Raw genomic sequence first — 26,080 nt, 5'->3', positions numbered from 1 at the left:
CCCCTGCCCCGGGTAGGGGGTCTCAGCTCGGGTCTCACGGCAGCTGAGACCCCGGGAGAGGGTGTGCTGCCGCCGCTGCCCTCGAGATGCCTCGGGAAGGCCCCGTTCACGCGGCTGCCCTTGGCCAACACTCACCAGTCCGCTTGCTTTTCAGGAAAACTCTCCCTGGAAGAGTTCATCCGAGGGGCCAAGAGCGACCCGTCCATCGTGCGCCTCCTGCAGTGTGACCCCAGCAGCGCCGGCCAGTTCTGAGCCGGGCGCCCCACCGACTGTAGAGCTGCCTGTGTTCCCTTTGGATTTTTTTTTTTTTTTTTTTGGCCAAACAATATTGACAGTGATGCAGTTCCCCCTGTGGTCGGATGCGCCTCCTTCCGTGCCGCCTTCAGCTTCTCTGTCGTGGATGCTTCGTGGGAATGTCTAGACCCCCCGCGCTTGTGGAAGCATGGACAGCGCTGTTGTGCACAGACTTTGGTGTTTCTTGTTCTGACGATTTTTCATCGTTGTTATTATTATTTTTCCTTTGATTCGAAAGTCTGTGTTCTAAAACTGAAGACTCGGGAAGGCGAGGGGGAAGGGAAAACAATCCAGTCCAGTGATTCTGTTGTAAACTTAAGGGGCCCGTTGGAAAAACAACACTTGCCACCTGAGTCTGGAGTCATACAAGCCCTAGGGGTGGTGGCACCACCTGCTGGTTTCCCCGGGGACGGAATCCTCTGGGGCCAGACTCTTAAAGGGACCTGGGGGATCCTCCCAGAGGCCCACCCCACTCTCTTCCCAAATAGGCTGTAGTTTTCTAAGCTGTGAACATTTCAAGGTAAATTCATAGAGAAGAAGAAAAAGATGGCTCAGCTATTTCTTGCCAGGTTTACACTAGTTGAGCTGAGTTTCTTTGGAAATTGAATGCAAATGGTAACTTATATTCCAAAACCAGACCCATCTTGTTGCCTATTGTGATTTAAAAAAAAAAAAAAAAAGATTGCTGTATATAAAATATTGGGTATTGCAGACCAAATTAAGTGTTTTGCCTTGTTTAAGTGAAATGCATGTTTAGTGAGCACTAATACAATCTTATTACAGGAGACTGTTTTTAGTAGCTTATTGTAAAGTAAGCCAGCTGTAATGAATGTCTGTGTCTTGTTTTAAAGTCATATCTGTCTTTGCACAAATGCACCCATCAGCAGGTATATTTTATATACTCCAGAAAAGTACAAAGTAACCATGACCAGGGCCCGACTTTAATTTTGAGTGCTTTTCCAGTGGTACTGCCAAGGGAATAGAAGTGGGGCAGATTTGAGTGGGATGTGTCAAGTGGAGCACCGGAAGGTTCATATTTATTAGAGATGCGGGTTTGCCCACCAGCCCAGCAGCTCACTGATGTAGTACTGGATTGGAGGTGTGCTGCTTGTCTGAACAGACCATGTTCTGTAGATTTTCCCACCCTCCCCCACCCCAAATAGCATAAATTCTGGGGGTTTCCCGATGCTTTAATCCACACGTATAGTTAGGAAGCCATAGCTGGAATGTTGACTTTTCCATGCCCCCAGTGACCCTTAAGAGAGTCAAAGGTTAGGCAATCATCTGGTTCATCTTGAAGAAGGCATAAGCAACTGTCTGATTTCCAAGGCCCACTATAGATAATCCAAAAAATATATTCCCCATTATTGTGTTCTCCAAAAAAAAAAAATTTCTCTTTCCAGAAGTGAAAACACAAATTTGAGTTGCTGTTTGGTCTGATGACCTTTGTATTGAAAGGTAAGAGTCAAACTCGCTGGTCACAGGTAAGTCATATTTTCACAAGCAGTAGGCAAGGGAAAGCCCAAACACTCAAGGATGTAGATGAGGAGATCTCGCCCCAAGAGAAGGCAGACAGGTTCCCTGGGTTGCAGCCAGGCTACTTCCTACAGACCATGAACCGCACAAAGATAAACTTATAAGGGAAACGATGCTGAGCCTATTCTAACCTCCAGATTCCTGGGTATTACTCAACTCCATTTAAACTGATAGTAAAAATCTGCATTTGTGTGGTTGACCAAAACTAACGAACTTGGCAAGGTGAAATTTTGAGACCTGGACTCAGTAAAATAATCCTCTTGCTCTGAGTGTCAGCTTTTTTTATAGTGGTTTTACACCTTGAGACTTGCGGAGTTCCTCCATTGGCCAGGTGGTAAAATCTGGTTTTGAAAACTAGGGAATTAACCTAGTGGCATGCACAATGGCATGGGGACCTAGCACCTCTACAGGTAATGTTCACGAGCTGCATCTCATTTTCTCCTGCTCTTGATTGAAGACCTAATTCCTCCTTTAGCTTTCCTTGATGGTGGAGTCGGTTAATGTTGGGGAAAGCCCATCTGGGCTCCGTCCTCAGTCATGATATCTTACTGAGCCAGACTCACTGCTCACTAGAGCCTAGAGCTGGGGTAAGAAGCAGGGGAGTGCATCTCTAGCTGTTAAAAAACAGAGCAGACAGACACAGGGCTGATCAATGCTGATATGCCCAGGATGGACGGAAAGTAGTCCTTGTCCTGGCCTGCCATTGACCCTGACTGTGTTTTCTTGAGGGTTGTTTTTCTCATTCTTCGCCTTCCCAGGCAGGCCTTTGTATATCTGATCCAATGCACTGTGTGGCCAAGGGACTCAGCAGCACCCAGAAGGCTGAATGCCTGAAAGCTTATGTCACTCCTGAGCTGGGCTGTTCATTGTCATTGCTGTGTCGAGGGACCTCTGGAAATGGGAGTCTGTTCTGTCTGAAAGCAGCTCCGCCTGTGATGCTCAAGGGACTGGAATAAAGTTGCTTACGACTTAAAGGATGATACAGACTGGTCAACTGTTCATACCCTTGTTTAGGGTGGGGAAGGGGTGCTGAGGGTGCAGTCCCATCCCACTGATACACCCTGGGGGAACTTTCCACAGGGGAATTTAATAATATAGATCTATATCTATATTTATACCTATATATATATATATATATATATATATATATATCGATATATTTATGAATCCTTTCCTATGGAGTGCGTCCTGCATCAGTTGACTGTGGGTCGCTCTAGCTTGGCATTCAAGCATGTTGATTGTTAAATATGATTGTCTGGGACCTGAGCTTTCTGTGCCTAAACTGCTGCTCCAGCTGAATCTGTGCCTGAGTGAGGGCCCAGATGCTGTGTTGGCTTCCTTCTGGGTATGGTTTCAGCCCTGGAGGCACAAGGAAACAGGGTTTGTGAAAGAGGGATGAAGGGTCTGTGGGCCCAAAGCATTTTCCGAGAGTATCCTTGATCTACGTGTGGGCTCCTTTACTTCCGTCCACTCATGGCCTTCACTTTCTTCTCACCTCTTCTCCTTCCTCACGACTGACCAGAGCTATAAACTCCAGTCTCAACATTAGGTGCAATGGAAGGAAAAACGGAGGCACTTTCCTCTTCAGGGGGAAATTAGCATCCTCTCCTCCCCTCCCTGGACCTCTCAGTCTGGAGAAGAATCTATAGAAAAGATGACATGATACAGAGCCCACAGCCTCAAAGTCAATTCCAATCAAGGTGTTATTGCTGACACTGTCTCTGCCTCCAGCACAGGGGTCATGAATATAGGGAAAAGAGGCTGAAAGTCAGCTGTGGTAGGCGTCTCATAGGCCAAGCAGACCTCATGCTGGAGTGAGTTGGCCTGGAGGGGAGTCCTTTTGTACCTCAGTTTCTCTCTATGGTTCAGCAGTGGCCCTGAAGCCTATGAGGACTGAGCATGAGGAACGCCATGTCATTCATGGCAGTGATGGTGAGCAGGTGGCTGGGACCCTCCAACCTGATCAGCAGTCTTCACTCCCACACCTGTTGGAAGTTAACTGGTTAATTTCTAGCAAATTTTCAAGCCTGAGACTCCTGTCTTCAGGGTACTGTCCCAACACCCCAACCCAACCCTGGACTCCCTGACAGTCTAGTTCAGGTGTGGGGAGGGGGCCACCAGCCAGGTGAGGAGGAGTCTGTATGTTCCCTCAGTCAAGGTAAGGGGAAATCACGAGTGCTTTCTTCCGGAAAAATGGAGATGCTTCAACAAGCCTCTCATCTTTGTCAGGCATATGCTTGCCTTCTCCTGAAATATTCTGGTTTTTCAGGTGGCTGAAGAAACAAGAGAAAGAATGCTGTATTTGCCAAGACAGCAGACTATCAGTCAAATTCACCTACAATAGAAAATTATTGTAGAGTGAAAAGATTTCCAAGCCAAGAGCCAATGATATATTTTATATCTAACCAATGATACATGCATTGCAGATTTCTCTACACTTGAATGATGACCATGTGTCCAAGACTTAGGTCCTGGGCACTTGCTGCCCTGGCTGCTAATATGCCATTGATCCTCAGACACGGGAGTGCAGACACATGAGTGGGCAGCCTTCCCAAAGCGAGGTTAGAGTCTGGTGACCTCTCGTCACGTTGTGAAAGTCTAAGGGTAAGAGGGGCTTGTACGCCCTGGGACTGGGGTGACTGCTGAGCCCTGCCTCTGTCAGAGTAAACCACTGTCCTGGCACTGATGATGCCAGGCTGTCATCACTTGGCGTATCATGGTCTCTGAGGATGGACTTGCATCTAACCTGCCTCTCCATCCCAGCACCAGGCACAGTGCCCGGCCCATGACAACTGAGCTGAGTTGGTATAGAGATGATGAGGGCAAGTTCCAGTCCTGGACCTTGAGGCGCTGATAGTCGGTCATCTTCACCCACCCAGAGTCCCAGTACAGGGAGGTGAGGGGTGGGATGGCACGTGTGGGGGGCCAAGTTCACCAGAGCTGCCCAAGGACCAGAGCTGCCATGAGTCCAGGGAGGACTGCCTCCGGGGAGGAGGCGAGACTAGTGAATGCCCGGGAGGACCTCCTCGGGCAGGGGTGGGGGTGGGGGGAGCACATTCAGACCTCCTACCGATACTGGGGAACACAGATCATGGCAAAGGGGCCTTTGGCCCATTTCTGATCCATGATCTCTCCAGAAGCCTCCTCAACAAGCACTTCTCCCAGCCTCCTCTTTAACGCCCACTGGTCCAGAAATGGAGGCTGCCAAGGACGCCAACAGGGTTGAAGTTGGTCAGAGAAAACTTTCCCAAGGTGAATTTTTAGCCAAGATTTGAAAGCTGTGGTGATAGATGAGAAGGTGAGATGTGGAAGAACACAGAAGCCGCTACTTGTTTGGAACAGAGAGGCTCTTGGGAGATAATCATGGAGGACAGTTGAAGGAGTGGGTGGGTTGGTCCCTGAGGAAATGCCAAGAAACACTGGGATTTGAGCTGGCGGATACTAGCGAGGCTGTGGCTTCCAGGGCAAGAGACTGTCATGACGAGTTTGCTGTTTCAGCCACATGGTTTTAGCATCTGTGGAAAGGTGGGTGAAGATGAACTAAAGGACATGAAAGGCTCTTGTGGTAATTAGTGGAGAGTGAGGAAGACGAACGTGGACGGACAGAGCTTACTCCCTGCCCCAAGGAACTGGAAGAATAGCCATCCTGGTGGCCTTTTGTGGTCACACTGGAGGCCCGGTGATGTCTTCAGCCTCTTCTCACTTAACCTTGGGGTGGAGGCACAGTGGGGCAACCGGAAGAGGAAACGCCTGCTGTGTTGGAGCCCAGGACCTGAGGAGTCCACGGGGAGCCCAGAACCTTCCCAGCGCACACAGAGGCTTCTTCCCAATCAGCCAAAGGGCCCCAACACCCACCTCACAGAAAAACACGGGACACTTGAAGTTTACTCTTACATTATGAATATTTATTTTTTTCTTCTTAAAAATGTACAAAAAATAAAATAACTGTATTTATAGTTTATAGATTCCCCCTCTCCCATTTACAAAACTATTAAGTTACATTTGCCTTTTAAAAAAAAAAAAAACATGAGCACGAATTGTCCATCTAGCAATCTCCTTTGCTTGTCTTTGAGAAAGCTGTTCATAGAATTTGGCACAAACCCCCTGCTTCTGTTGCATTTTCATAATTTTAAATAAGAAGGAAAATAAACGTTTGATTCAGTTCATGCTTATTAAGTTTCTGGGCTGGGACATGTCAGTCTTTTAGGATCCAATTCCAAGATGACATCTGACTGCATTTTTTGTTGGACCCAGTTTCCCAGAAAGTCTAAGCATTTGGGGTAAGTTTAAGAAAAATACTTGTTGCATATGTCCCTCATCTTACATGGAATTTTTAAAGCTTATTTATTTGAGTCTGATTAAGAAACAAAAAAAAAAAAAAGAGGAGGCAAGATTTCCCATTTCTCTGGAGTGTTTTTTTTTCCCCCTTGGACAATTTTGCTCATCAAAGCTCTGCTCATACACAGTGAAGGCCACATCGAAGCTAGGCGACGGGCACGCTGAGAATGCAGAGAGGATGCGGTAAGATGGGGACAGACTGGATGGGAGGGCACACTGTGCCACCCTTTGCTGGCACTGACCGCATATGCTTTGTTCTGGCAGTGGCCACCACAATGATTGCCCAGGGCCCTGGGACAAAGGCAAAAGTATCTTGGATTCATCTTCTGCCTAAGGCAGGACCAGAAACATTTTGTCCACAGAGACTGGGGAGAGAAGGTCAGGTAACCCATGTCCGATTGAAGATCTTCTCTTTTCCCTACCCTGGGGTCCTATGCCTTGGCCCGACAGTATTCACCGTTGTGCCTGCCCATCATGTCTGAAATCACCCCTTAGGCAGGGAGCGTGGTGGCACATCGTACATCATGCATTTCCAACACTGAAGTCCCATTAGTACCACGTGCTGGTCCAAGATGTGACAGTCACAGAGTGGAGGAGGAGGGGACAGACTGGAGCAGAGCTAAATCCAGGATGTGACCTTTGGCACCGCAAGGAGGGGTAACGCGTCCAGAAGACACACAGAAAGGTGCCCCCTCACCACACCCAGAGATCTTCCTGGGCACACACCTGCCCTCCAGCCCGTTCGAATCCTCTGCAGCCTCAAGGACAGAGAGCTGGGCTGAAAGCAGCCCTTCCGTCCTGCTCTGGGCCTAGGGGGCAGATGGGGCGGGAGGCAGGGAGCCCTTGGAGAGAAAGCCCCCAGGTAAGACATCAAAGTGCTTTACAAACAAATCTGGGCCCTTCCATAGAACCTGCCCTAGATCCGGGACCTCCTAGGGAGTGCGGCTACCAGAAACCTAGTGCTTCAGCCCATGAGGCTGAACAGGAGCCCCTAGACCGTGTATCTGTCCCCTCAGAGAGAACTGTGGCCCAGATGGTTCATGATGTTGCAACTGTTTGGGGAAGCATTTCACCTCCTCTTCATCTGCCAGGATACCCAGTAAGAGGACAAGCCTTCTCTCTCCATCTTCCAGACTCTGGTTTCAGAAGCGCCAGGGCTCCCGAGGTCTTCTCGCTCCGCACCCCCATCCAGCATCCAGCACCCCGGCCTGCCCGAGCCGGCTGAGCCCCGGGAGGCAGCCCACGCCCGGCGGTCCAGAGCTGAGCCGTTGGCACCACTCTCAGGACTGCAGCTGGGCCTCCAGGGAGCCACTTGAGATGAGGACGTGCTTGTAAACTGTGAGACACTGCAGAGTGGCCGGATCCTCGTGAAGGCCCAGGAGTTCTGCGGCAGACCCAGTGACGGAACCCTGATGGCAAGTCCCTGCGGCCTCTCCAGAAAGTTCAGGCGGCCCCGACACCAAAGCTGGAGGAGCTGGGACCTCAGACAACCCGACCTTTCCCACAGACAGCTCAGAGGGAGAGTCAGGCGAAGCTCATCGCCATGAGACAAACGCCGGGCCTCTGGGGCAGGTAGTGCCATAGAGAGAAGATGGGGGGGCCTCAGGCGTGCCCACGGGGCAACCACCTTGGCACCCACTGCCCGACACCCTGAAGGCCGTGTCCCTCGTCCAGCATGTCTCCTGAACAGCACAGAGGCAGAAACCTCTTGGAGAAAGCGGGGTCTCCAGGTATGCGCCTCCCCCAGGCCTGCGGCAGTAAACATGCCCACATACCACAGGTAAAATATATTATTGCGATATTATAAACACTATGTACATGATAGCCAGGCACACTTCCGGGGTTACTTACTAATTACACGGTGGCCGAATGTCTTCCTGTACACGGCCTGGTGGCCTGGTGGGAACCCCTGGGGGTGCCCGCCATTGACCTTCCTCAGAGCAGACTGAAGGCTTCTGGCAGGAAGGAGTGTCCACCTCTCCCCCCACCTCGGACAAAGGAAGCGGCTCGCTCTGTCCAGCCGCTCAGGAGACGTCGGGGGTGAGATGGCAGGAGGGAGCTCCCTCAGGCTCTTCAGGATCAACGGACTGAAAGGGCAAGCTCCGGCCCGTATCAGCTGGAGCCAGCAGTGACCTGCAGAGTCCTGGCGGGTCCTGGGCCCCGGGCTCCGGAAAAAAGGTGGACAATAAATAAGGATGTGACAGGCTCAAGGCCCCGTCCCGAGGGGCCTGGGCCGTGGCTCCAGGGCAGGAACCGGTGGGTGGCCCAAACGCAGGGATCCCAGCACGGGCCTCAGGGCCTCACCCCGCTCCCCAGCGCAGTCGTGTAACAGCAGTCGTCGGATGGGTGAGGTGGGTCTGCGGGCCCTGGGGGCCGGGGCCTCTGACTTCCCCGGGGAGGAAGGCCCTGAGGGCTGCAGCCCAGAGTGGGGCTCAGATTTCCATGAGTGTGATCTTGAAGCCTTCCACCATGCTCTCCATGTTGAGGATGAAGGTGTCCTCATTCGAGTAGTGCTCAATGATGTTGTCGTCCATATTCACCAGGATGCTGCAGGGGTGAGTGTGGGGGTGGGGGGGAAACAAAGATGCCATGAACGAGGCACTTAGTGAAGGGCAGGCTCCAGGATGGGGGTTCCCTCAGCCATTCTTTCACAAGGGAGGCCAGGGAGGTGGGTGGGGGGTGGAAGGGAGAGGAGACAGGCAGGGAGAGAGGCCCTCACTGTATTTCTTTGCCCAGACATCAGTTAGAGGGAAGCAAAACCTTGATTTCTCAGAACTAACTTCTTATGAGCCAGGATGTCAGAAATCATTCAACCCAAACCTTTGGCTCTCTAGACTGGTAAACTGAAGCCCAGAAAAAGTTAGCAGAGCCTGAAATCACAGAGCTAACTATTGACAGAGACTGGATCTAAAGAGTTAGTTCTCCTAACTCTTTTCATTAAACCATATTGTCTCTTGAAAACACCTTTTTAAAAAGTCCTCTGCACTTACAAGAGGAAAATAAACCAGAGCTGCGGCTACCCTTCCTCAAGCATGGAGTCTGTTCCGCAAACCTGTGTTCAGTCCTCAGGGCAACCTTGGAGGCAGGTGCGAGCACCACCATGTTGCTATTGAGTAGCCTGAATTTAGTGAGGTTAGATCGGGTCCCCAGGCTCACTCAGTCATTTCAAGGCTGAGCTCGGTTTGGGTACTAGCTTTGCCTCACTCTAAGTTCGCACTCTATCACATGTAACCTAGTCCTTCGTTCACCGTCTGAGTTGGGTTTTGTTTTAAGAAAACCAACAACTTCCAGGGCCTGTCCATGAGACAAGTCCTTGAGCCCATCCCCTTCTTTGAAGGCAGACAGACCTTCGTTTGAGAAGTGACTATCATTTTACAGCCATGTGTCATCAGGCAAGTTGTTTAGCCTTTCAGAGTCTCGGTTTATTCTTCCACAAAAATAAGAATAACAACCCTCCTTTAGAGGGTTGTGGTTAGGATTAAAGGATTTAGCCCAGGGCCTGACACCGGACCCCGTGGAAGTGAAATGCTACCATCGGCATGCACATCAGCACTCAGGGCTTCTGCTCAGCACGAGACCCTGAGACACCACTCAGATCTCACCATCAAAGGAATACACTCAGCCTCTTGCCCTGACTTTGGAAAGAACATGCATTTTAGTGAGCTTTTCAACCAGGGCTCAAATGGAAAGGGGTTCCCACTTGACTCCAAATTAACTGAGAGACCCCATCACTTGGAAGTTCCCAATATCCCAGATCATCAATTTCTTCTATGAAAAAGGCTCAGAGAAGAGTTTAAAGATCAACTTTCTGCGTTTTGTAAGAAAATGGCTCCAGAAGCTGACACAGTGGAGACCCTCTTCCAGCACTAAATTCTGTTCCGAGGACACTATGCTTACAGCTTCATTCACAGGAGGCCCCGAGAGGGCTGGAGGCAGCAGACAATAGAATGTGCAAGCTAAATACTTGGGCTTTGGGGCCACGGAAGTCTACTTGGGTTAAATCTGCATTTCACTTACTGAACACGAGACTTTGGGCAAAATGTTTAGCCTCCATCTGGCTTGATTTCCTTGGTAGTAAATTAGGGATAAGAATCTACCTCACTGAGTGATGAGGAATAATAGAAAAATGCTCATAACGCACTTAGCAGGGGACCCAGAACCTACTGAAGACCAGATAAATGAAAGCTATTGTTCTTAACACTGAGAACAAGAAGGTCCAGTAATCACTTCGATCATTCTGTTAATAATGACCCCAGAAGAATCCTTGATGTCCTAAATCCTTTGTATTCCTACTGTGCTGCCCTGAGACCAAGCCTAAGAGCGGCACTTGAGTCCCAACAAACTTGGCTCTCTGCCCAAGGGCGACGTTGCCACTCTCCCCACTTCCAGACCCCTCTATTCTACCCACTAATCCTGTCATGGAGGGGGATATCTCAGGTGATACCATGACAATGCACTGTCACCCCTTCTCTTTCTCTCATTAGAGATCTTCAAAATGCATGGCACGGGTAAGCTGCTCAGCACTCCTTCGGGAAGATGACACACAATTTTTATAAAAGGCGGACAACAGAACTAACAAGAGATGGGCGCCATCTTGTTTTCATAAAGGCACTGTGTAGACATCTGATTTGGAAGTCAATTGAAATTCGGTTTCTTTCTTACCCTTTTTTGCTTTTCTTGTAAAGCTTTGCTATCTTCTCCACGGGCAGCCCATATTTCTCAGAGATCTGCAACCAGTAACAAAAAGGCAGATGAGTGTGGAAGGGGAACCAAGCAGAGGCAAGAGAGAAAGTTCCAACGTCACTGTCCGGGAGATGCTTCTGGGTGCCAGTGGCCTTCACTCACGAGCTTTCAGAAAGACTCATCTGCAAGACTCTCCCTTTGGACACACCATAAATCAATCAGCAAAAGATGGACTGTAGTCATGATGTTGGATCAAATAGACAGAAAAAAATTAACAAGTTACGCTGGATCCTTTCTCCACTCTTTCCATCAGAATAAACATCATCAAAGATTTACATGTGAAAGATGAAACCATACAAGAAAGCATGAATCAATTCTTTGTATGGATATTGTAGATACAGATATTAATTATGGATATTAAAGATAAGGACGATCGTTCCAAGCAAGTATGAAACCTAAAGAAAAAAGGCCAAAATGTTGCTAAAATAGCATAAAATTTAAAATACCAGTATAGCAAAAACTACCATAAAAAGTTGAGGACAGACAATACACTGGGAAACACTTCTGTGGGCAAAACAAATGACAGATATGGTACTAACTTCCTTAAGTTAGAAAGAATATCTGTGGGGGCTCGCCTGATGGTCCAGTGGCTAAGACTCCATATTCCCAATGCAGGGAGCCCAGGTTCGATCCCTGATTGGGGAACTAGATCCACATGCAGCAACTAAGACCTGGTGCAGTCAAATAAATAAATAAAAATATATATTATTTAAAAAAAAAAAGAAAGAAAGAAAGAACATCTATGTATACAAATAAAAGGCTAGGGCTTCCCTGGTGGCTCAGTGGGAGAGTCTGCTTACCAATGCAGGAGACAGGTTTCATCTCCGATCTGGGAAGATTCCATATGCCACAGAGCAACTAAGCCTGTGAGCTACAACCATCGAGCCTGTGCTGTACAGTCCAGGAACCACAAGTACTGAGCCCATGAGCCGCAACTACTGAAGCTTGAGCGCCCTAGAGCCCGTGCCCCGAAACAAAGGAAGTCACTGCAACGAGAAGCCGGCGCACAACAAGAGTAGGCTACCCTGTCACCGCAACTGGAGAAAGGCCCGTGCAGCAATGAAGACCGGGCACAGCCAAAAATGAATAAATAAAAGACTGATGTGCTCACTTCAGGGCTTCCCAGGTGGCGCTAGTGGTGTTAAAAAAAAAAAAACAACCCGGCTGCCAATGCAGGAGACACAAGAGACTCAGGTTCGATCCCTTGGTTGGGAAGATCCCCTGCAGGAGAGCTTGGCAACCCACTCCAGTATTCTTGCCTGGAGAATCCCCAAGGACAGAGGAGCCTGGCGGGCTATAGTCCATGGGGTCCAAAGAGTTGGACACGACTGAGCGACTGAGCACACAGCATACGAGCTCACTTTGGCACCACTTACACTAAAATTGTGGAGAAGGAAATGGCAACCCGCTCCAGTATTCTTGCCTGGAGAATCCCATGGACAGAGGAGCCTGGTAGGCTATAGTCTATGGGTTCACAAGAGTCAGACACGACTTAGCAACTAAACCACCACCACACTAAAACTGATACAGAGAAGATGAACACGGCCCCAGCACAAGGATGATACGCAGGCTCCTGAGTCAGTCCATGTTCTTTAAAACAAATGAATTTATTTCCAAGACAGAGACAGGCTCCAAGACACAGAAAACAAACAGATGGTTACCAGAGGAAGGGGGGAGGGGAGAGGGAGGGATAAATTAGGAATCTAGGATTAACAAATATATATAAAATAAACAATAGGACATACTATATAGCACAGGAAACTATTATATTCAATACATCTTATAACAACTTATAGTGGAAAATAATCTGAAAACATATATATCTGAACCACTTCACTGTACACCTAAAACAAACACAATATCGTAAATCAATCATACTTCAATTAAAAAAAAAAGACAATTCAGTGAAAAAAGAAAACAACATAAAGAAGTAATTTCAGAAAAACGCAATAGGACAATACACAAATGAAAAAATGCACCACCGCACTAATAACTTAAAAATTCAAATGAAAGCAACCAGAGGATACTATCTTTAATTTATCAGGGCGACAGAGACTGAAAGCTTGATAATACAGTGACAGTCAGAGGATAAGAAACAGCAACTCTCCTAGTCCATAAACAGGAGAGCAGCAAGCTCGACCTTTCTGGAGGGAAGTTTGGCAGAAGACATTGAAATTTAAAAGGCATGTATCTCTTGACCCAAATAGTCCACATCTAGTAATCTGATCTACAGAAATACAGTCAGATGTATATAAGTACGTACATCTTGAAAGTATCACTGTTCATAACACAGAAAACAACCATTAAGTACACTTTAATACTTGCTCAGTTAAAAACCATGAAGTCATATAATCATTCCAAAAAATGCACAATGCCTATATGAAAAAAAAAAGTCCTTAACATATGAAGTTCAGTTTAGTCACTCAGTCATGTCTGACTCTTTGCGACCCCATGAAAACATATTAAGTGAAAAAACACAAATAAAAAAACAGTATATATTGTGTGATCTTGCTTGTATATTTTAAAAAATATGTATGTAAGTAAATGGGCTTCCCGGGTGGCGCTAGTGATAAAGAACCCACCTGCCAATGCAGGAAACATAAGAGACACGGGTTTGATCCCTGGGTCAGGAAGATCCCCTGGAGAAGGGCATGGCAATCCACTCCAGTATTCATGCCTGGAGAATCCCATGGACAGAGAAGCCTGGAGGGCTACAGTCCATAGGGCTGCAGAGTCGGACCCGACTGAAGTGACTTAGCACGCATGCGCACATGTAAGTAAATAGAAAATATGTGACAGACCCGTCAATCTATTAACAGTGGCTACCCTGGAAAAATGGACAAAAACAAGGAGATTATTTTTCTTTTCACTTTGCATAAGTCTGTACTGTTTACTTTTACAGTGACTTATTTTCATAAATGTAAAGCAATATAACAGTAGTTTGGAGATGCGTTCTGGAGAGACCTACTCCAAATACTTTCTTTCTCCCAAATCCAATCCACCCACCTCTTGTGAGTCCAGTGGCTGGCGCAGTGCACAAACAGCTGGGGCTGGTGAGGTTTGAGACTCTGACTACCGGTGGTCTAGCAGGGCCTGGGGAAAGAGCCCGAATAGCTCCGGGGCAAAGGTGGGATAGCTTCGTCTCCTGGGAAGAGCTTATTCTCCAGAGAACCATAGATTCCCACCTGTCCATCCCTCAGACTACATAGGAAGACCTTCCCCACCTCTCCCCCAAGCCCCAAAGGAGCAGAACAGCTGGGCCGAGGGCTGAGAGAGACAGCAAAGGGAGACTGGGAAACAAACAGCCTGCCTGCCACCCACCACCGCTCCGTCACTGATGGGACTGCCCCATGGCCGCCCTGGAGCCCAAACGAGCCCAGCACATAAAAGAACCTGGCCTGTGGGGTAGCAAAGAAAACGTGCAGAACTCGTGTGGAAGGTACCCATGTGAACAGAACACAGAAGAGCACTTAGGAAGATTGTTGTACAGCACACACACACATGCAAAATCCTGATCTAAAAATACGACTGAACTAAACGATCCACAAGTTCAGTAAATGAGTTGAAGGCCAGGTGGTTGATCCAGCAAACCAATCGAGTTAGGAAAGTTCAATCAGGAGCACCATTTCAAGTGCAAAGCAAAGACACATAGCACAGAGAGAAATCAGGAAGGGAATAAAAGGAGAGAGAGAGGGAGGGAGATTTGAAAAATAGAGGCAACCATACCAGATGTAAGGAAATTCCCTAGGGGCTCGGATGGTAAATAATCTGCCTGCAACACAGGAAACCCAGACTCAGTCCCTGGGTCAAGAAGATCTCCTGGAGAGGGGAATAGCTACCCACTCCAGTATTCTTGCCTGGAGAATTCCATGAACAGAGAAGTGTGGTAGGCTACAGTCCATGGAATTGCAAAGAGTCAGACATGGCTGAAAAACTAACACTTTCAAACTTTCAAAGTCTCAGGCAGAGAAAAAGGAGCAAGTGGAGAAGAGAAAACAATTAAATAATAGAAGACCACAATTTTAGACAGGAGAGGTATCCTGAATCCCAGAAGGGATCAGTGAGAAAATAGCCATGCATCTGGCCATTCTGAAAAGTGCCAGATCTCCAAAGGTAAGAATAAAAATAAAACATCCTGGAACCTCCCAGACAGAAAGTACAAGTTATTAACATTAATACTAATACTAAAAAAAAAAAAAAAAGAAAAGGAACCCACTGAAAAATAAAAAATTTAAAAAAAAAAAAGAAAGAAAGAAAAGGAAAGAACCTGGCTTCAGTCTTATCTGCAAAACTGGAAACCAAAGTGGAACAACCACTACCGACTACTGAAAAAAGGGGTGTCAGCCCACGAATTCTGTATACTGACAAGCCCTCCCCCAATACTCAGGTTAAAGAATGGCATTTAACAAATGCATTTCATTCAAAAAATCCCATTTGAAGAAAATACTCATAAAAGATCTCTAGCTGAACAGAATATACAAAAGAACAAAGACTTCAGCGAAGCAAAGGGGGAAGAAACAAGTAACCAGTGTTATACCATTAAAAAAATATATATATACACATACTCACATGGAGAGAGACATATATACTCTATATATCTATATACATTATATATGGCTATATAACTATAGTTCTCCATACATAACTCTTTATATACATAGACATACAGTTCATATATAGATATAGAATTATATATATGTATATAATATATTCTGGAGAAGGAAATGGCAACCCACCCCAGTATTCTTGCCTGGAGAATTCTATGGACGGAGGAGCCTGGTGGTCTGTGGTCCATGGGGTCGCAAAGAGTCGAACATGACTGAGTGACTAACACACACATATAATATATATCTATTTATATCTATATATACAGATATAGATATATAGGTAAATAGACTGGGGAAGTGAAATAAGTGTTAAATAAGGGTTCTTGAAGTGAAAAGAACACAATGGGAGGAAAAATCTAATCCTGTCCTAGAGAGAAAGTAATAAACTACTTTGGGAACATCCAGAAGCCTGGAGTGTGTGGGGGCAGGGCGGGGTAAACATTTCAGCAGACTCGTCCTAATGAGGGGAGGAGGGGGAGAGACAAAGGCTCTAGAAGACTCCTCTCACCCAGTGGGTAAGGGGGCTAGAGAGCAGGGGTGCAGAAGACAGTTGAAAATTTATTTTCAAATCACAGCACAATAAGAAGAGACTGAAACAATTTAGAAAAAGTAAAGAATAACTTCCAAGAAAAGGTGAAAAACATCGACTTAATCCAGCTGCAAAACTAAACGGAAAGAGAAAACCACAAAGTGAAATAAATTAAAAAAAACTCTTTGTTGTGAGTTGTTTGACCTGCCAGTGTTGGGTTTTGACCTTTGGTTGGTGTCATTTGGAACTTCTTTTTAAAATGAAACGGATAAATGAAGGAAAAGGTGTTCTATTTTCTCCTCACCATCAGCAAGCTCACATCTTTTCTGAAAGAGAAGTGAATCTGATTCTTGGATCTTCCCTTTTCAGGGGTTTGACTCCCAGTTTCCAAAGCATGAATGCATATACTCAGCTCACAAATCAGTGGATAACAGTCAGGAAATTTGCATAAATCTGCATTACTCCGGTTTCGATTTGTGTCTGCCTGGAACAGCAGCAGCAGCCTACGTGCTTAGCATATGGGCATGGGGAGCTCTGCATCCATTAACTCGCTCAGTCCCTGAGTCACTGCAACAGAACAGGTGCTTTTATGAGACCTGTTTCTCAGGCGAGGAAACTCAAGCTTACAGTCATTAAGTAACTTGCCCAGGGTGCCTCAGCTAAGAAGTGACAGAGACAAGATTTAAAAGGTTAACAGTCTGGCAGTCTGGTTTTGGATTCTACACTTGTGGAGAAAAGGGGCATATGTTGGGACTGTTTGGAGCAGAGTTCCAAGAAGAGACTGCCAAAGTGGGCTTGGGCATCAGGCTGCCAAGGGAACAGTCTCCAGGAGGGCAAAGCCCTGGCCTCCGTGCAATCATCACAGGCAAAGGCAACTGGATAAAATGCCACCTTCACACCACATCCTCTGCCTCCATGCCAGGCAAGGAAGTGTGCTTTGCCAAACCCAGAAGCCTGGAAAGAAGTGAGACCATGCCAGATAGCATGTGGAGGAAGCTGGCCATCTGTCGGGAGGTTACAGAAAGGAATCACTCTGCCCAGGAGCTGGGTGATCTCACCGCAGCCTCCCCCTTTCAGTGCGCGTGGAAAGCACGTGCTTTGTGGCAGTTCTCAGAGCAAGGCATTAGGAGTGCTTACTTTTTTCTCTGTGTTTTTCAAGTCGTCTGAACTGTCCAAACACGTCCATCATTTTTAAAAGCCCGTGATGAATATTTTTAAGGACCCCTAAGACTTCCTTGGCAGGCTTCCCAGGTGGCGCTAGTGGTAAAGAAACCTCCTGCCAGTGCAGGAGACGCAGATTCCTGACAGATGCAGGAGACTCAATCCCTGGGTTGGGAAGATCCCCCGGAGGAGGGCATGGCAACCCACTCCAGTATTCTTGCCTAGAGAATTCCATGGACAGAGGAACTTGGCGGGCTACAGTCCATGGGGTCGCAAGGAGTCAGACACGACTGAGCATGCATGCACACACACAATAGATTTCCTGAGCGCTCAGGAGGATCCTAGGTCTTGGGCATATCCCATCCATGTGTACTGGCTATCTGATGATCTGGAACATTTAGACTTTTACTTCGTGGAGAGTTCTGTTTTCCTAGAAACCTCCGGCCTGTGACAGGCAGAACAAATTCCCATTGGTTTTCACCAATGCAGGACTCTGTCTGCCTGGTCTAGAGGCATATAACACAACTGTCAGTTCTGGAAGCCGATGACTTTTCTGTGGAGTTATAAAGTTATAAAGTGTTTGGTGTGGGCTCTAAGGTGGCACTTTTTAAAAAATGGTGACTCTTGCTTGCAGATACTTCATGGGTGACTGCATTTGATCTGTCAATAAAATCAGGGGGGACAGTCTTGTACCTCTATGCAGGAATGAGTCAGCTGCATAGAAGTGGGTGCTCCCAGGTTCATGAACCCTCCTTTCCTCATGCACCCTAGCCAGCTTCACCATGAAAGAAGACTCGTATTTTTAGCCCCTATGGTTAGAAGGACTCTGCCTCCCCACTCCATAGCACATACAGTCATCTACTATATATACATACTCACCTATATTCTATGTACTGCTTTAAACATCTCGTCTATGAGCTCACTTAATCCTCGCAACAACTCTACATCTCGTTTTATCATTATCTTCATAATAATAGGCCATATGATCATTACTCTCATTTCATAAATGATAAATCTGGGGTGTAGAGAGAGGCTGAGAAATTTGCCCACTATCCCGAAGTGTCAGAGCCAGGACTTGAACCCTGACTGTGCAGTTCAAAGCATTACACACACACTTCTTGCCGGATGGCTCACTATTGCCCAAGTTTCTTTCCTTTAGTAGTTGTGAACTGTGGCTTGGAATGTTTGTTCTTCTTGTAATAACTTTTCATGTGTGGATGTCTCCCTAAGTGGACTTAAGTTGCTCAAGGGCTTAAGTTGGCTCTGCCACTCTGGAGCTATCAGAGCTCTCAGGGCACCCACATCTGTAAAGGATGGTGATGACATCTGACCTCCCAAGTTTACAGGGATATTGTGAGGATCAAATGAAACAATGCACGTGGAATACGTGCCACCCACAGCACTCGGCATGGTGGCACATACACAGCAGATGCTCGATTCAGGCAATCGAGCACAATACTTGTGCTTAAAGACCTGGGGATACACAGAAGACAGCCAGAGACAAAGTCCCTGTTCTCAAGAAGTTCACATTCCACTGGGTAAGAGAGAAACAAATAAACACAGTTAGTCACAGTGCGGGTGGAAGTGAAGGTAATATCGAACCCCACTGTGATCCAGCGAGACCACAGCTACCAAACACTTGTAGAACTGAACAGATGTCACAGACAGGAAAGGAAGACACCAAGGAAAAAGGTGTGATGAATCGTTTAGAATTGGTCTAGATCAGTGGTTCTCACAACTGTTGATCTAAGAATTCCCTGAAGAACTGTTAAAAATATAGTTTCCTGCAGCTCCATCCCCACCCCACCTCCAATTAAGTAGAACTGGAATCTGGGCTGAGGTCTAGGTTTGCGCACTTGAAACAGCTAAGTCAGTTTCAGTAATATGATCTTAAAGGCCAGATTAAGGGTATGAAGGGCTTCCCCAGTGGCACTAGTGGTCAAGAATCCTCCTGCCAATGCAGGAGACATAAGAGACTCGGGTTTGATCCCAGGGTCGGGAAGATCCCCTGGAGGAGGACCTGGCAACCCACTATTCTTGCCTGAAGGATCCCATGGACTGAGGAGCCTGACGGGCTACAGTCCATGGGTCGCAGGGAGTCGGACACGACTGAAGCAACTTAGCACGCAGGCACGCAGGGAATGAAGGGTATGAACTCTATCCAAAGAGCTCCTCCAGCTCTTGAATCAATCTTCCAGTGATTTTAGGGTCATTTAAAAAACCTTGGTTCTTTTGAAGAGGTAGAGCTCCCGCTTTTTGTTGTGTTCATTTCTGATTGTGTTTTCCCTTTACAGGGGCAGATTCAGTAACGACAAACTCCACTCCAATGGCAAATCCTGAGAACAGAAGAGATCACCAAGCCAGGCATTCACGTGTTCTCTGAGAGGGTGGTCCTCCGTGCCCTGCCCTGTATTGCCTAACAATGCCTAACAGGGGGCGCAGTGTGCATTGGTAACATTCTTATGCTTTTTAAAAAAGATTTCAGGTGAACAAATAATTTTTTTTGCATGTCATACGACTCCCCAGTTAAATCATTTAAAGTGTGCAATTCAGTAGTATTTAGCGCATTCATGATGTTCTGCAAACATCAAGACTATGTAGTTTCAGAACAATTCATCAGCCCAGGAGGAAACTCACAAAATAGTCTTTCCTCATTCACCTTTCATCGAACTCCTGGCAACAACGAATCTGCTTTCTGTCTCTATGGATTTGTTTATTCTTGATATTTCCTAAAAACTGAATCATACAATGTGATCTTTTGTGTCTGGCTAGCAATTCCACTCCTCATATACATCCAAAAATATTGAAAAAACAAGTATTCAAAAAAAAAAACAAACCTTGTACCCAGATGGTTATGGAAGCATTATTCACAATAGCTAAAATGTGGAGGTGAAAATCCAACTGTCCATCTGCTGGTGAATGGGAAAATGAAATGTGGTACATTCATACAATGGACTATTACTCAGCCATTAAAAAGAATGAAGTTCTGGTTTATAGTACAACATAGATGAACCTCAAAAACATTATGCTGAGTGAAATAAGCCATCCACAAAAGACAACACAGTGCATGATTCCACTTATAGGCACTGTTTTATACATTTTGACATATTACTCCATAGCCCAAAATGCTGTTTCAATGTAGTTTTCCAGACTAACAAAAGCTCTGGACTGGCCCTTGGCAACACTACTGTCTCATCATCATGTGCTCTGCTTAGTTGCTCGGTTGTGTCCGACTCTTGTGACCCCATAGACTGTAGCCCGCCAGGCTCCTCTGTCCATGGGCTTCTCCAGGCAAGAATACTGGAGCGGGTTGCCATTTCCTTCTCCAGGGGATCTTCCCAATCCCAGAATTGAACCCTCATCTTTTATGTCTCCTGCATTGGCAGGTAGGTTCTTTATCATAGTGACACCTGGGAAGCCCATATTTGGAAATTAAACACATCTAATTTGGTTTCTTGCAAAGAGAGTGATAGAAACCCACAATTTAACCTTCCTCTATGGCATCTTTACTCTGATTAGCCTTAAACTGACAGGGAATTGGCAGTTTTTCAATTTCCTTCTCCTTAAGAGAACAAGCCATGACAGGATAGAAATCAGTGTTTCCATAAATCTCCACTCCTTTTTCTTTTATAAAGCTCATTCCAGAGCCAGCCTCAAAGGCTGCCTTTTAATAAATGGATTCCAGCCCGGGAGACTACATGCTGGTTTCTGGGAGGCTGAAGAGGGCTCGTGCTTACCGCTTCCATCAGGCCCTTCACGGTGGGGGATTTCAACATCAAGGCATCAAACACGTCGTCCGTCTCCTTCCTCACGTACAGAAGCACTAGAAGAGAAGGGTGGGAAGCTGTGAGCGCAGAGCCCACACGGCTGCCCTCACACAGGGGTCAGAGGCTGCCGTTATCCGACCCCTGGCCCGATGACATCCCACCCGGGTGACGAGGCACCCAGAGCTAGGGACTGTTACCCAGGATTCGATGAAAGAGACCGACAGTAGGGTGTAAGACGTCAACATCCATCGCATTTGAATTCCTTAAGGTGGGCACACGATCTCTTTATGACCCATCTTCCTCTGACCTCTATCTTCTATTTATTTATTTGATCATTCAACAAATATTACTGGATATCTATGTGGGCCCAAGGCCCCAGGCGGTGTGACGGGAGCTGGGGTTGCAGCAATGAGTTAAGACATAGCCTGCCCTTCAGAAGTCTGTAGTCCACTTAGAGAGGTGGGCATTCCTCAAAGGAGCAGACAGGGCGTCAAGAGTCATGAAGGAAAAAGCCACAAGTGGGGGCTTCTAGGGGCCTGAGCTTTCCAAGGGGCTGGGGAGGGAGGGCTCCCAGAAGGCTACTCTGAAGGAGAGATCTGAGTTATGGAGGGTGTAGAGGCATCAGTGCAGGCAATGGGGGTGAGGAGGGTAAGAGAGAGAGGACAAGGAGAGCGACCCCCAGGTGGACAGACCAACAGGCCTGCAGGGAGACAGGGCAAGTCAGAGGCAAGCTGAGGGAGGAGCTGAGAACCTGATCTGGCTCTGAGCCCGGTTCAGCCTGCTGGCGGGCCCTGGTCGTTCAACCGCTCCAAGCTGAGGGCGATACCTCCCTCGTGGGGCTGCTGAGAGGGTTAAATGAAACAGCAGCCATGGGCACCAGGCATGCAGGCGGCACCCCCAATTCCTCCATCCCTGCGGTCATCATGAAGCAACTGTAGTGACGGTGCTGGTTCCCTGGGCAAAGGCACATGCAGGTTTCTGCTCATTTCTCTATAACCTCACATACTGGATCCGTCAGTGCACAGCCAGGCAGGGACCCCAGGGGTCCTCAGGGAGGCAAAGACACACTGTTACTGCAGACCCGCCCTTACAGCAACTGCGCCAGGCTTAGCTCCCGGGAAGAAATAGGGAGTGCTATTCAGTAGCGATTCTCCAGGCCCGGTGAACTGCCTGCCCTTTCTCTCCCTCCTCCTGGTGATGACATGGCCTCTGGTTCTGCCTTCAGAGGGAAGGAAAGGGGCAGAGGCTGAAGCCCCATGCACCTGGCCGCGATAGGAAGAATGCACAGGTCAGAAGCCCTGCTGAGCCCAGACCCTGACCGCCCTCAGATACCCACTGAGTCGCGGTCACCACCAGCCTGAAACAATGAAGCTGGAGCCGGGCAATGAAATCGGCTCTCACCCAAACTCCCACCCCTTCTTCCCATCCTGCCCAGTCCCCAGGGACATCATTAAAGTTGCTGCTTTGCAGCGGCGGCATCTGTGGGTGCACACGGGCTCTGCCCACATTCTCCTTCTGCAGCCAGAGGTTCAGTTTCTGTGTGACGCCCCAGAAGGAAAAAAATAAAACCTTAAGCATTGCAGTTTCTTCTCTTCATCAAGTATAAAAATAAAATACCAAGGAAATAGATGGGAGAACAGTGTCTCCAATATTGGATAGCCCCCATTTCAGCTACAGTGATCTAGTGACCTAATGGCACTGTATGAGGACTCAATGTTAGCAGCACAGCGAGAAATAATTAGACCACAGGGCCTCAATTACTACTAGATGGGGGAAATTAAAATAAAAAACAACAAAACAGAACAATACAAAAACCCCCACCGGTGCCTCTCTTACAGATGAATGTTCTGTAACTTCTTCCCATGGACCCCCAGCAGAAAAACGTAATCTTCAGTACCCTAAGGAAACCCCAAACCATGTTCTATTAAAGTGAGTACCATTTCCACTGGATCTGAGGTAGTGCAGCTGCCATCTCTGCCGCGGGAGTCCCCGGAAAGGGTTAAAGGGGGCGTGGCGGCAGGTTGATGGGCTGCAAACTGTGTCACCGTCTCCTGCTGGGCTTGTTGACAGCCACACGGGCAGTGCTGGGCTCCCAGCTCACCCCCATGGCTTGCCCAGAGAGACAGCTCTCATTAACTGTGTGTCTGTGGATGATAATCACTCCGCTAATGACAGCAATAACCATTATCACACATTCAAGACCTCCTACAGACAAAGGCAGGCAGCCACAGGGGGCCAGCCCCCGGTGACTCCATGGGAGCCGCCCTGAGAAGTGGCTACAGAGACAAAGCAGCAAACAGTGCCACTGGTGATAATCATGGTCACTCCCTCTCCTGGAGAACTTCTACCAGACAAACAGTGGGCACCATCGCTGACCCCGGCTCCTGTCTCATCACAGCCCAGTGCAGAGGAGGAGCTCCTGGCGGAGGGGCTCAGGAACTCCACAGTCCTTCAAAGAAAAGCCACTCCTGGGAGTTCTCTATTGCTGGAAGGTTGCAGCGCCCTCGTGTGTCCCTCCGACTGAGATGTTTCAAAGGCCATAACCGTGTCTCGTCACAGCCCAATACAAATTCTGGCGGCAATTTCTGTGCTAACTTCACCACCTCAAAATAATCTGAAAAACATAAACTTTAGACCAGCCACACTCACAAACTATGGATCTAAGCTGCAATTATACTTTGGCCTGTGTGATTCTTCATTTCCATACAACACTGCCCTCCTTTCAAAGGATGAGACATAAAAGGCATGCAGGAACAGAGCTCAAAATGGACTCAAATATTTGATGGTGAGCCTGAGAAATCTGAAAAGCCTTTAAAGGTTTAAATATTACTACTGCAATCAACACTACTCAGGTATTTATGCTCTTTGAGTTCTGAAATGCTCATTACTCAATCATAATTATGATAATATGTCTTAACTAGATCCAGGCCTAAAAATAAAACAAATAATTATAATAGTGAAGATGGAGTACTTCTATGCGTTGGGCACTTGAGTTTGGTGCTTTACATACATTGACTCATCAATCCTTACTCTTTGATGTGGGTATTCTTGTGGTCCCCATTTCACAAGTGAGGACTCCAACTCGCAGAGGACCTTCCCAAGGTGAAACAATGTGACGAGGCTGAGGGACGCTGCAGAAGGGATATTCTTACCACTATGCAAACCCATTTCAACAAATAGGGGAAACAATTCTCAATAACAAAAACCTGTGTTAATGTGCAACCTGCCTCATTAACAGTCCAGTGCTGCATAAGCCGAAAGTCCTGGAAGCTCTTGGTGTTGGCTACAGCAGAGTGTGTGGGGTACGCCCCCCTTCACCCCGTCCTCTTACTCCCAGGAAGGACTGTGGATCAGCAAAGCACTGAGATGCTGAACAAGACACTAACATGCCCGTGCTTCCTTTCTTAACCTCTTGGGGAAGTGGAATAATATCCTTGACCAAGAAAAAAATAAGTTAAGTTGTGATGTCACAGGAAATAGGTTCATTTTCTTGTACCATGATCAATCACTGGCGTCTATTGAACAAGTCTCAGCTCTTAGTGCTTATGAGAGGCTATTGTCAAACACAGCGCGGATTTCTTTTTAACGTTCTAACTCACTGCTGGATGAGTCAGTATATTCATTACATTTCCCTCAAGGTAAAGGAAAGAACCAGCGGCCAGAAAGAATAAATGTTTGCTTAGGTTGTTTAAAGAGACAAGGTTGAAAGGCAGAGGAGGACACTGTGAACTTCCCATGTCAGTAAGAGCACCTCCAGGCCAGCACGGAACTGCAGGGCCCGGACGGGATGTGAGCTCTTCTGGGTGAACCGTCCCCCACTCTTCCTCATGAGAGCAAGGCCAAGGAGGGCAGGGCCCCAGCGGCAGCGGTACCTCGCTTCATCCCTTCTTCTTTCATCTGCTTAGAGGGCGCTGGACCAAACTCCTCTTCCATGGGCCTGAACATCCGTTTCACAAGGACACTGCTGCTAGAAAAGATGAGAAAGTGTTCATTCATTCAAGTAAGTGGGGTGCATACAAAAATCTTTTCCCATTGTGTATACCATCCCTCGTCACAACTGGATCCATGCACCAACCTCCTGCCTTCGGGTTGCAGGTCCCAAGCGGGCGTGTGGGGCAGAACACACACGCCAATGTCTTTACCACGTGGCCCCGAGACATCCTCTTTGTCCTGAATACAGATCTGCCAGGGGAGACCCCTGGGTTTCACCTATTCTGTCCTGCACCTCACCCCCTTCCTGCTCAAATGTCTAGGGCTAGGGAGGTGATGTGAGCTCCAAGTTACCCAGCCCCTCCAATCTAGCTAGTGTCTGGGTGTCCTGCACCCTCTCGCCAGCCCCGAGGGCACAGCATGACCTCTGTCTGGAAAGGGCACAGGCCTGCCTTGTGCGTGCGTGCTAAGTCGCTTCAGTCGTGTCCGCCTCTTTGCAACCGCGCCAGGCTCCCGGGTCCGTGGGATTCTCCAGGCAAAAATACTGGAGTGCATTGCCATGTCCTACTCCAGAGGATCTTCCCGACCTAGGGATCGAACCCACATCTCTTATGTCTCCTGCATTGGCAGGCGGGCTCTTTACCCCTGGCGCCACCTGGGAAGCCCCCAGGCCTGCCTCACTGGGTCTCAATTATGAGGTTGCCTTCAGACCCTGATGTTCCATGGCTCCATCAGTTTGTGACAGAGGAGACTGCAGTGGTGGCGGGTCCCTAGACTCAGCCCTTCCTTCCTTCAGGAGGGGGTTTCAGTCCCCCTTCCTGAGGGCCCACACGTCCCCAACCAGCCAGTTCTGGTAGCTCTGCATTTCCTCTCAAAGTCCCTGTCCATAGGGGGCACTCTAAGGAAGGGAGTTGTTCAGGAGAAAGAACCCAGAAGAACAGTAGTCATTGTTGCTGAGAGTCACAGCTGTGTGTCCCCTCAGACTCAGAGGCTGAAACCTGAGCCTCCAGGAGGAGAAGGGTATTCAGAGGTGGGGGCATTGAGAGGTAATTAGACCCTCTGGGTGGAGCTCCCCATGATAAGAGTGTCTTTTAAGGAGTGGACGCTCTCTCTCTGCCATGTGGGGACACAGTGAGAGGGTAGTGGTCTGCAGGCCAGGAGAGGGTCCTCATCAG

The 26,080-nt window shown here is 47.7% G+C and overlaps 2 protein-coding genes and 1 non-coding gene across 8 annotated transcripts in view; 2 read left to right on the top strand and 1 right to left on the bottom strand.

The window, feature by feature from the left end:
- NCALD (neurocalcin delta) overlaps positions 1-2,801 on the top strand; it is a 436,233-nt gene extending 433,432 nt beyond the window's left edge. For all 3 annotated transcript variants that reach the window (XM_065903347.1, XM_065903348.1, XM_065903346.1), the window contains one exon: positions 155-2,801. In XM_065903347.1, coding sequence (XP_065759419.1) covers positions 155-252 — 98 coding nt within the window. In that variant the 3' untranslated portion in view covers positions 253-2,801. The remainder of the gene's footprint in view (positions 1-154) is intronic.
- Positions 2,802-5,563: 2,762 nt separating this feature from the next.
- Positions 5,564-26,080, bottom strand: part of GRHL2 (grainyhead like transcription factor 2) — a 171,206-nt gene continuing 150,689 nt past the window's right edge. Inside the window, exons 13-16 of one of the 4 annotated variants that reach the window (XM_065902745.1) lie at positions 24,848-24,942; positions 20,946-21,031; positions 10,831-10,895; positions 5,564-8,715 (exon numbers count right to left, since the gene is read on the bottom strand). In XM_065902745.1, coding sequence (XP_065758817.1) covers positions 8,601-8,715; positions 10,831-10,895; positions 20,946-21,031; positions 24,848-24,942 — 361 coding nt within the window. In that variant the 3' untranslated portion in view covers positions 5,564-8,600. The remainder of the gene's footprint in view (positions 8,716-10,830; positions 10,896-20,945; positions 21,032-24,847; positions 24,943-26,080) is intronic. The other 3 variants (XM_065902742.1, XM_065902743.1, XM_065902744.1) reach the window with 3 other exon arrangements.
- LOC136145292 (U6 spliceosomal RNA) lies at positions 12,403-12,504 on the top strand. Its single transcript, XR_010658738.1, has one exon. It is a non-coding gene; the product is annotated as a U6 spliceosomal RNA (small nuclear RNA).

This window comes from Muntiacus reevesi, chromosome 12 (assembly GCF_963930625.1).
Source record: "Muntiacus reevesi chromosome 12, mMunRee1.1, whole genome shotgun sequence".
Taxonomy (NCBI): Eukaryota; Metazoa; Chordata; class Mammalia; order Artiodactyla; family Cervidae; genus Muntiacus; species Muntiacus reevesi.
The sequence above is the reverse complement of the archived record's forward strand: the minus strand, read 5'-3'. Positions and strand labels throughout refer to the sequence as shown.